Consider the following 11,373-nt stretch of genomic DNA (forward strand, 5'->3'; position numbering starts at 1 on the left):
CCAGACTGACCAGAACATCGAGGGGCAAAGTCTGGATGAGAAGCAGCACAGAAAAACTCCCTCAATTTCCAAAGGTGGCATTTGACAGGGACATTGTGGACTGTCAAAGATGTTTTTGAAGTCCCTGGAGAACTGGTGCTGCTGGTGAATGATGATCACTGAGAGCTCCCCTCTCTCCCCCCGTTCCCAGGCTCGGTTGTTTCTGCTTTGCTCTCTCTGGGGTTTGCAGCCAAGTTTCTCGTCCGGTGACCGAGTGTTCCCCTCCGGAAGGGGCAGCTGCGGGGAGCCGCGGTTCCCCGGGCCACGGTGACATTTGCAGTGACCGGAGGTCACTCGGCGGAAGAAAACAAAGAGCGCTGGGCGGCCACGGAGCGGCCCCGCAGAGAGGGGAGAGCACAAGCGGGGCATTGAGGACCTGCGTTTTGCCTCACACCATATTCCTTCTACTTTCTATAAAACATTCTTAAAATCATTCGCAAAACTTTTTTTCTTTTTTTTCTTTTTTTCTTTTTTTCTTTTTTTCTATTTCTCTTTTTCTCTTTTTCAGGAGGCTCAGGAGGGACCTTCTGGCCCTCCAAAATTCCCTGACAGGAGGGTGCAGCCAGGTGGAGGTAAGGCTCTTCCCCCAAATAACAAATAGGATCAGAGGAAATGGCCTCAATTTGTGCCAAGCCCTGTCACAGACTGCCAAGGAAGGGGTGGAATCACCTTCCCTGGAGGGTTTAAAAGACATGTGGCACTTGGGGACAGGGTTTAGTGGTGGCTTGGGCAGTGCTGGGTTAAGGGTTGGACTTGGTGGCCTTAAAGGTCTTCTCCGTCCCAAGTGGTTCTGTGACACTCAGGTTTGGAGGAAGGTGTTCAGCATGGGCTGAATTCATTCAGTTCTCCACTTGCCACATTCTCCTCCTCGTCCTTAATGCAATCTGCACAAGGACCCTGGTGAGCTCAAAGACTTGTGCTTGCAGGATCAGAGACTAAATGAGGTTGGAAAGGACCTCAGGAGGTCACCAAGCCAAATCTTCTGCCAAGAGCAGAAAAAGGAATCAGGAATAACCAGGCACTTGTTGTTAGGCTTCCCCTCTCAGTTGGCAAGAACCAGTTTAAAAATGGTTAAAGAGTATTTTTGAGTATGCAAAATGTGTTTGCAGTATCCCTTGAGTCAGAATATTGTTTGTTATTGCAGTCCCTGTCCACATGTCACCTTCCCTTGCTTCCTTTTCTGCTTTCTTCCTGTGCCACTCTTTACCTTGGAAAGGGCTCTTCTTTGCACCTGCTCAGCATAAGGAGAGGGGGGAGGAAAGTTTTGGTAGGTTTTACTATTGGTTTTTTTTGGAAAGGTTGTTGGTGGTTGTTTTTTCAAACTTAAATGGAAAATTTCAATACTTAAGCTTTCCATCCTGGTAATGGGGCTTTTACCAGAAAAAAAAAGAAAGGGGAGGGAAGCCTGAAGGAGCAGTTAAATTTAGCTTTCCAACTCCATTGCATAAAGAAACCCTGACAGCTTTTACCAGGATTTGCACTTGCAGAAAGACATTTTGTTACAGATTTGCAGGGTCTCTTTTTACTTTAGACACAGACAAATAGAAGCAAAGTCTTTGCTACAACACAGTTTGTGTTTATCTTTTCCATTCCCCGTCTGAGGACAAGGAGCCACAGTCAGAGCTGCTCCTTAGCTCTGGATTCAGGTCCAGCCTCCTCTTTGCTGAGCCCAAGGAAGAGCACAGGCTGCCAGGAAGGAAGAATACCCATGACAGCAGAGACAAAGCAGAGATCAGGGCTTCCAGAACCCAGAACCTCACTCCTGGCTCTTGGGCACCCATAATGAACAGAAGAAGCAGCACCCTTGGATAGGTCAGCGTTTCATCTGCAGCAGCCACACGTGGCCTGACCCAAAGCCCTTTGAGGCAAATGAGGACAGGAGCCTTGCTCCCAGGAACAACCTGGATGGGGTGCAGTCAGGAGGAAAGGGCAAGAAGACTTGTGCAACCATCTGCCAGGCATTTCTCTGGGAGAAAATAAACACTAAGTGCCCCTTATTCCCTCCCCTGTCCCCATCCCCTCCTTCAGGGGGATGAGCCCCAAAGGAAAAATCTGGCTAGTTTTGCATTCTGGATGGAGGCTGGGCCCAGGGTCAAGGCTGCCAGCCCTGTGCTGGGGACACAGCACGTGAGCAGGTTCAATTAAAATGTTTCACAGCAGTGGGAGCAGTGGGGATCATGGGCACGAGGAGCTGGCTGACCTATTGCAGACAAATTGGTCTTATAAATAAAATGAATGTGTGCGGGACAAACAGAGAGCCTGTCACCCGAGCAAGCCATGCTGGGGCGCTGGGAAATATTTTATTGGGATGTAAAGCCTTAAATGCCATTCTCCATGCATGGATGGGGGCTGTGTGGCTTTTCATCAGCCAGCCCTGCTGCCTGCTCCTGCATTTTGATTCATGGCTGAGCAGGAACCTTCAATTCCCTTTGGTGGCTTCAGAGAGCGTGACTGACACCCCGCAGGACAGAGGCTGACTTCAGCTCCCTGGTGCCCACAAAGAGCAGAGCTCAGGGCCGTGGGGACATCACTGAGAGGAGTCCTGTCCTTGCCAGGCCAGGCTGCAGGAGCCCTGCTAGTCCCCATCACACCATTTCCCCTCCACTGACGCCGATAGTGTGGGGGCAGAGGGAACAATCCCTTCCCAGTCGTGTTTTTTTCCCAGCTCCATCCTCATATCCTTCCCTCCTTGGCCAGAATTAGGAAGAAAAAAACCAAAACAACCAAAACCAGCCCCAAGCTAAACAACAAACTGAATTCCCATCTTTTCCCATTGAGTTTATTCACCCTGCAAAGGGCTCAGCCCCTTTCACCCTTTCTGAGGACAAGGGGACCTGGGATGTTCAGCAGGGTCAGACCCAACCTCCTGAAAGCCCAAAATAGACCAGATGGGTGTAAAATAAGCTCTCCAACCCCAGCAGACATTTAATGGCACTTGTACCAATGCTAATTACATCTTAACATTTTCCCTCTGTATTTTGGTGTTTATTTTGGAAAAGCTCCTCCCTGGACTCATTTTCCTCCTCAGCTTTAAAACAATAACACCACCACGCTTGCTTTTCCCTTGGCTGTTTCCCTCATTATTTTAACTCTGCCATTCTGCTCCTGTGCAGTCAGCAGAGGAGTTCAATCAGCCTGATGAGTAAAAGTGCATAATTTTATGGCTGCATATCAACTGACTGTTATTAAACTAATCAATCAGCTTCAGTGCAGCTACCAGTACAGCACGGGAGAGGACAAGGCAGAGGAAATGCTATGCTATTATTTTTCCAAAAGGGGAAAAAAAGTACAATCTGGCCAACCAAATTCTTCAGCTTGTCCTTCTCTGCAGGGGGAAATGACACAGTGAGTTATGGAAGAGGTGACCTGAGCAAGGTAGTGAGGAGGAGTTTGCTCTGTCCTGCTCACCCGCAGTGCTCAGCCAAAATGCCCAGCAACTGCCATGCTCCAGAGACCAGGAAAGTCATCACTGCTCTCCCATCCCACCTTGCAGTGTCCCCCTGCAGCTGCCTCTGACCTCCTCCAGCAAAGCCTTTAGGCTCATTTTCAATTAATCCTGTTGGAGGCAGTAAGGTCATCATCACCTGTGCCCATTTTTCCATCCTTAGGGTCAGCAGTCATGGAAGTTAGGGAGATGATTTCCAGTGGTCTTACCCCTGTAATCCTCTCCCTGATGACCCCAAAGGGGGTGGCATATGGGAGGAAAATATGCCTGAATCTCCTTTTGCAGAAATAGTTACACTCCTTCACATATTCACTGCCAGGAAATGCAGAACTGACCTCCCCGTCCCATTTGGGACATGGCACCCAGGCCAAGGGCTGCTCCTGAAAGCAGCCTGACTGTCCTCCAGCCTGTCCTCCTCCTGAGGACACCAGGGGACAGTCTGTTCTCCATGTCCCTGAAGGGCAGGACAAGCAAGGGACATGTTGCAAGCAAGGGAAATCTGGAATAAGGCAAAGCTTTCTGCTGGACACATTTCTGCTCCCCAGGAGGTTGGGGAGGTCTCTTGGAGCAAGCACCAGATGTTGCTTCTTTTACAGAAACCCCTGTTAAGTCTGGACCTCATGAGTTCTGCTTGAAGCCACAGGTGGGCACGGTGGCCTTGGGGGTCCCCTGCAGCTCTGAGTCCATGGGAAAAAACAACCCAGCTCTCCTTGACTTCCAAGAGAGGGAGAAGAGGTAACAGGGCTTTGAACCTCAGCACAAGTCAGTGGGATCTTAATAAACATGGACAAAGACAAGCAGATCACTTGCCAGTTTGTGCCTTTCCCACCATAGCTGGCACACTGTGCTTTCCTCTCTCAGCCATGCTCCCTCCTTATCCTACAGATAAAAAGTCAAATGGTGCAGAACAGAGCAGGCAAAGCTCTCTGTGCTGTATCCTCCAAATACTTTTAGCCTGGACATGCATCCTTAGACCCACAGAGGAAAGGAAAGCTGCTCTCAGCCAGCTTGAGAATCCTTCCGCACTTAACTGCATTCACTAAATACAGATTGAATTGCACTGGCTCCTGCTTGGGCTGTTATTTACCCCTGGTTTTACTGTCACATCCACAGGTGCTGAGTGCTCTGTGCTGGCCACTCTGGGGCATACAAATAACTGCTCTGGAGCTTGACACAGCGGGTGACCGGGAGTAACTGGCTGTGGACTGGACCCAGAGGCTTTTCCCAGGCAGGGCAAGCAGCCCTGCAAGCCCCCACGCCATCCTGCTGGCCAGGGCTCACAGCTGATGTCCCCCCCGGCCGCTTCCCCCGGCTGCTGCCAAGCTGCTCGCAGAGCTCTCCTCCAAATGAATTTTCTGGAAAACAAATTAAAGCAGGGCTTACATCACACAGCAGACAGCCCAAGCTGTGCCGGGCTGCACCGGCAAACCCTGCCTGGATTTGGGGCTGTGCCAGCAAACCCTGCCTGGATTTAAGGCTGTGCCATCAAACCCTGCCTGGATTTGGGCAGTGCCATCAAACCCTGCCTGGGTTTGAGGCAGTGTGAGCAAACCCTGCCTGGATTTGGGCAGTGCCATCAAACCCTGCCTGGGTTTGAGGCAGTGCTGGCAAACCCTGCCTGGATTTTGGGCTGTGCCGGCAAATCCTGCCTGGGTTTTGGGCAGTGCTAGCAAACCCTGCCTGCATTTGGGGCTGTGCAGGCAAACCCTGCCTGGGTTTTGGGCTCTGCCAGCAAACCCAGCCTGGATTTTGGGCTCTGCCAGCAAACCCTGCCTGGGTTTTGGGCTGTGCTGGCAAACCCAGCCTGGATTTGTGGCTGTGCTGGCAAACCCAGCCTGGATTTGGGGCTGTGCAGGCAAACCCAGCCTGGATTTTGGGTTGTGCTGGCAAACCCTGCCTGGATTTGGGCAGTGCCATCAAACCCTGCCTGGGTTTGAGGCAGTGTGAGCAAACCCTGCCTGGATTTGAGGCTGTGCCATCAAACCCTGCCTGGGTTTGAGGCTGTGCCATCAAACCCTGCCTGGGTTTGAGGCAGTGCTGGCAAACCCTGCCTGGATTTTGGGCTGTGCCGGCAAATCCTGCCTGGGTTTTGGATTGTGCTGGCAAATCCTGCCTGGATTTGGGGCAGTGCCAGAAAACCCTGCCTGGATTTGGGGCTGTGTCGCTTTGCTCGCAGCTGCCCCTGGAACCCGCAGCTCCTGGGCTGAACAATGAACTGATCACAGCAGCCCAATATCTTCCTGTGCTCCCGGAAACCTCTGCTTGCTTTTGTTTTTTGGGGGTTTTTTCCCCCCAGCTCCTGGGCTGAACAATGAACTGATCACAGCAGCCCAATATCTCCCTGTGTTTGGGCTTGCTTTCGTTTTTTTGGGGTTTTTTTTCCCCTGTGCAAAACCACAGACAAACAAAACTGGGGGGAAGCGAAGGAGACTCCAGTGGGTGTTGCAGCACAGGCGAGGTCTCAGGAGTCAGGAAATTCCAGTCCTGGCAGCCAGCTGGTCGGAGTACATGGAGGAAAGGGGTGAGCAGGAGGGGAAGGGATATTCTGCCTGCTGGGAAATCATCCTGAGCCAGGCTGGCTCTTACTGGTGATCTGGGCTCCCTCCCCTGCACTACCACATCCTCCTCACACAGCCCAAGGTGCATCACTGCCAGTTCTTCTGGCAGGAATCCTCACCCTCCATCAGGTGTGCCCATCCATCAGGAGCTTCCCTGGAAAACCCAGCGTGCCCCCAGCCCTTCCTCCACTGGATACGGGTAAATAAAGCAAGCAGGGATGGGTTCCCAGTGCCAGAGACACAGCACAGCTGTGGGAGGGCACGGCAGCAGCTGGAGCAGCACCAGGATGGGAATGGGAATGAGGTCTCTGCTCTTTGCCCAGTGCAGAGGGACTGTGCCAGCCCACATCTTGGCTTGTGCAAAACCTCCAGCCATCCATTCTCCCCCCAAAAAAAATCTTTATTCAGGTGAGCTCATCGGTGCTGCCATGGAAAACAAGCGCTGCTGCAAATGAGTAGTCATGAATAATCATGCTGGCTATTTTGAAAAGCTTTTTATGCTTTCCGTAAGAGATCCAAAGAAGATATGCTTTTGAATGGAAGAACAGGCCTTTTGAAATGTTTGGTTCAGTCTGCAATCAGCAGATGATCCTCAGCATCTCACCCAAGGGACAGTGGGTTCCTGCCATGCCATGCAGAGTCAGGCAGGGAAGGAGGAAGGATGGGGCAGCAGGGGCAGCACCAATTTCTGAGCATCCTCTCCTCTGCCAGGGGCTGCAGGACCTTGGGCTGAACCTGCCCTGCCTCAGCTCTCCAACTGCAGAGTGGGGAACAGGGACACATGCATGGGCAGTAGGGCTTTAGAACCATTGGAAGATGATAAAATTCTATCCTAGACAGGCTGAGAGAGCTGGGGTTGTTCACCCTGGAGAAGAGAAGGCTCCTGGGAGGCCTTAGAGCCCCTTCCAGCACTTAAGGAGGCTTCAAGAGAGCTGGAGAGGGACTTTGGAGGAGGGGGAATAACCTTAAGCTCAGGGAAGGCAGATTTGGATTAGATATTAAGAAGAAATTCTTTGCTAAGAGAGCAATGAGGTGCTGACACAGGGTGCCCAGAGAAGCTGTGGCTGCCCCTGAATCCCTTGGAAGAGTCCAAGGCCAGGTTGGATGGGGCTTGGAGCAACCTGGGATAGTGGAAGGTGTCCCTGCCCATGGAAGGGGGGGTTGAAATTGGATGGTCTTTAAGGTCTCTTCCAACCCAAACCATTCTATGATTCCATAATTGCATCCTCTACATAGAAAGCTCTCTCAGTGGCTGAAACTGAGGAGTGCAAACAGCTTTTGCATAAGAAAACCCTAAAGCCCAGCTTTTGCTTGTGCATTAACATGGCTCCAGTGAGAGGTTTCTTGTCACCTGTTTCCACTCCAGTTGGGTACATAAAACCTATTATTTTCACAGATAATTTAATTCCTTTCCCCCACCCAGTTCATTCTCTCACTGCCCAGTAGACCCAAACCAGGAATTAAGAGTACAAATGCAAAATCTCACTTGTTCTTTAATGTAACCACTTAGTCCATCTCTCCAGCCTGCCCTGCCCAACCCAGGAAAGCCCAAAAAAGGAAGAAAAATTAAAGTGAAAAAAATGCTTGCCTTGCTGTAATTAATCCTGTAGATGAATATTTCTTTTGCTACCTATTTATTAGTATTTTACTAGACCAGTGAAAGGGTTATCAAAACAGTTACTGGGCCATGGGAAACCTCTTTTTTGCTGAGAATCAGAGATTTTTGGTGAGCCGCCTCTGATAGCTTTATGCACTTCTTTTCTGAGGAATATTTTCATATTCTCAATTTCAGTGCTTGATGACTGTTGTGTTGGGCCACATGGTGCACATCTGGTGTAGGCAGAGCAGAGACATGCAGGGCATGTTCTCAGTGTGATCCTCTTTCATTACACCTCCCCTCGAACCCAAACATCTGCACTCGTACCCAGTGATTTGAGCCAAACAAGCCACCTTCAGAAAACAAAACCAGATCCAACTGATGGTAGCAAAAAGGAGTAAAAGCATGGCAGGGGAAGTGAAAGCTGAGAGAAAAGTGGGAGGAAGAAAAATGCAAGGAGCAAATAGCTGGAGAATGATCCGATAACCACCACAGAGCAGCAGCCTCTTACTTGCAAAAGAAAAACCCTAACAGAAAGCAGGTAAAATTTTCAGAGAAGAAGAAAACAAGATTGGTGGCAAGCAGCCATGGGCACAGCCTGGTTGTGCAGGCAGGTGCTTCTGGCTGAAGTGGGAACCACACAAAATTCATTTTGGTGTGGCCACCGGAAAAGGCGAATGTTTTGGAGCAAGTGATGGGGGTCACACCTTAGGGGATGTGTGTAGGGGGGATACATCCTGGAAATCAGTGACTCAGAACCAACTGGAATGGTCCTGGTAGACAATTGCTGGTGTTTGAACTCCCAGCAATGCCTTAGCCAAGAAGGTTGGAGTAATCCTTGGCTGCGCAGACGGCAAATATGAAGTGGGAGTGCTGAACTGATATTATCTCTGTAAACAGCATTAGTGAGACCATTTCTGAAAAGTTATGTCTAGTGTTCTGATGTTCACATGTCCAAAAAAAGATCTTAAGGAAACAGCAAAGATTCCTGCCAGAGTGATTTTAGGCATTGGAAGCCTACTTTAGAGAGAGAAAAACATATCCAAGGGAAAAACGAAATGGCTTTACTGCAGGTTATCAACATTTGCACAGGTATAAGACCTGGAAATGGCATCAAGGAAAGTTCTAATGAGATGGAGTCTGGGAAATTCAGATTAAATCCAAGTGAGAGATCTGAACCAGCTGTGCAGAATTCAGGTTTCCCCCACAAGGCCCAGATGACCTCCTAGCATCCAACACAGCTAAAGGCTGGCAGCGGTTTCATGCCAACTACTTGCTCATCAAGGTGGCCTTGGGCTCAGTAATTGGCTGACCCCAGCTTTGGAGGAGTAGAATGGCTGGGTTTTGGTGCAAAAGCTTGATCTTATGCCACTATGGACCCAGAGATGTGGGTAGACCTCCTGTTGTTGCTATAGGTCATGGTTTTGGGGAGATTTGGGGGACTGGGTGAATCACAGCACACAAAGTCACTTTGTGTGTTGAACAGAAGGCTGGCACAGGGAGATTTTTCTTAAATTACTCCGCCAAAAAGGTAGCAACAAAGGTAATGGAGCACAAGGGCCCTTCTTTTGCTAACTGCTAAAAACCATGGAGGAAAGCAGATGGATCAAAAGTTGTTGACATTGATGGGGATCTTTCCAAGCTCCTTCAGTGGGTTTTTGGCTGAGGCACGTATGCTCTTGGATATCAGTAGGCTGATCTCCACAGCAAATGAAATGGCCCCTGGATGTCACTGCTGTGCTACAGTAGAGCAGCAGAAGAGCCTCATTCTATGGGATGCAAAGAAGATGGAGTTAAGGCCCGGAGACAAGGCCTGGATAACTGGAAGTGTTGGCTCAGGCCCTTGGTCTGCCTCCAGCACAGATTGCAAATGACTGCGAGTTATCATCTGACAGATGCTCTGTCGTGGCTCCAGTCCATTTCCTACTGCACGAGTCTATACACCTCAGCCCGCTGCCGTCAGGCCTGCGTGGTCAAACCAGCAAACTGCTGCTTTCCCTCCAGCTTCTCCTCTTTACCTCTTCAAACCCCTCCCTTCTGCAGCAGGAAAAAAAGAGCCCAAACCAACCAAAAACCCAACAAAACTCAATCTGCTCTCCACCAGAAATTTAATTGGTTTCAACACAAAGTCTGAGCCACGTGCTCTCATAGAAGACGTAGGAAACTAATTCATTGATGCCTCCTTCAGTTTGCAAGTTCCAGTGTGAGAGATGCTGCAACACTTAGCAGGTTGGTGACAATGAAACCTAATGATGACATTTAAATGTGTTATTTCTACCACCAGTCTACCTGGGGTTTAATTTGATGGCATCTAAATTTTATCAACACTTAGCCTAGGGCTCGGTTTGATGGAAGGCCTTCAGATGAGTTGCTTGTTCCTGGGAAGGCACAGGACTGGTTTGTTTGGGGTGGAGGAGAGAGAGGAACCCAAATTCCTCCCATTACCCCCACAATAATTCTCATGAGGGAAGTATGTGTAAGTCAGCACAAGAACTTGTGGGAAGTGCAGACTGTTGGGGTGGAATACAATAGTTTGAATTTAGTCTGAGTAAGAAAGACTGGGAAGAATGGGGCAATTGCATCACTCATCTTCCTGTTGGCTGCACTGAAAACCTTTCATTCAGCTCTGAGATTTCTGCTGAATTCTTGTCCACTGCACTAAAGTAAAACAGCCCTGCTTCAAAATTGACTTTGACTTTGCAAACAAGTCTCAGGAATTCCTACTCAGCTGACCGCTGCCATTTATTTAAGCAGCTCAGTGCAGGATTAGGTGGCCCTGGAGCCTGGGATAGCCTTTTATCTTGAGAAGTGACTGTTGCAGGTAAGAAACAGAGGTGGAGCAGTGGGAGATGTGGGATTTCTCTCACCTGACTTCATGTATCCACAACGCAGACGTTTCCAGCAGAGCCGGTCACCCTGGGCTCCCTTTGTAGTCAGCAGAACAGGCACTTATAGGGCATGATTCATCTGCCCTATTTTCAACATCTGTGCTGGGTTGGGATAAATTACAACCAGGACTACAGAGTCTGCACAGTCAAGGGACCAACTGTCCCCAAATATACTGTGCTTGCAGATGTCCCCCTTGTGCTTCCCCTGTGGCTGCTCCCCAAACCCACTGTGGGGACACCTCTGGTCCCCTGAGAGCCCTGAGAGGACACAAGGTGCCTGCAGGCTTGCAGGGCTTCTCATTTTTGCTTTATTAAAGCTGTGACACCTAAAATCTCTTGAGATTTGTCACCTAATACCAATTGTGAATTCCCCAAGGTGGTAAAGATTCAGCTCAGGATTGACAGAAGAGGATATTCAGCTTTTTGGGACCCTCTTTAGGTCGAGAGGCTGTTGCTTAAGTGCCTTGGCATTTCATTCTGTGTTGAGACCCCAGGAAAAGTTTAGGAATATGTAGGACACTTTCAGGTTGACTTTTCACTCATTTGGCAGAAAGAAAGATGCATTACTTTTTGGGAGAATCCATACAAAGTTATTTGGCTCTAAACAGGCCAGGAACTAAACTCATCCACAGAAAATTCTGTGGGAATTAATAATTTACAACTCCATATCAGCCTGTTCTGTGGGTTTTGCTCAGTGGGTACCATGGTTTTTTCAGGCTCAGGTACCTATTCCTAAGGAATCTCAAGTGTGCTTTGGCCCTTCTGGGATGGGTTTTCAGTGCTCTCCTCGTGTTTGTTCTCTGGGCTGGTTGGAGATGTCCTTCAACCAGACCAGAGAATGGTCTG

At 49.4% G+C, this 11,373-nt stretch overlaps 1 protein-coding gene and 1 long non-coding RNA gene across 2 annotated transcripts; one reads left to right on the plus strand and one right to left on the minus strand.

The window, feature by feature from the left end:
• Positions 1-551: 551 nt before the first annotated feature.
• LOC120510602 lies at positions 552-4,739 on the plus strand. The gene is made up of 3 exons (XR_005629535.1): positions 552-611; positions 4,081-4,219; positions 4,598-4,739. It is a non-coding gene; the product is annotated as an uncharacterized LOC120510602 (long non-coding RNA).
• A 224-nt stretch (positions 4,740-4,963) lies between these two features.
• On the minus strand, positions 4,964-6,161 carry LOC120510601. Its single transcript, XM_039726562.1, has 2 exons — positions 5,871-6,161; positions 4,964-5,777 (listed from the first exon to the last, which is right to left on the minus strand). The coding sequence occupies exons 1-2, from the start codon at positions 6,128-6,130 to the stop codon at positions 5,000-5,002; spliced, it is 1,038 nt and encodes a 345-aa protein (XP_039582496.1). The 5' UTR covers positions 6,131-6,161; the 3' UTR covers positions 4,964-4,999.
• Positions 6,162-11,373: the final 5,212 nt, after the last annotated feature.

The sequence above is a fragment of the Passer montanus genome, unplaced genomic scaffold, assembly GCF_014805655.1.
Source record: "Passer montanus isolate IOZ18808 unplaced genomic scaffold, ASM1480565v1 scaffold59, whole genome shotgun sequence".
Taxonomy (NCBI): domain Eukaryota; kingdom Metazoa; phylum Chordata; class Aves; order Passeriformes; family Passeridae; genus Passer; species Passer montanus.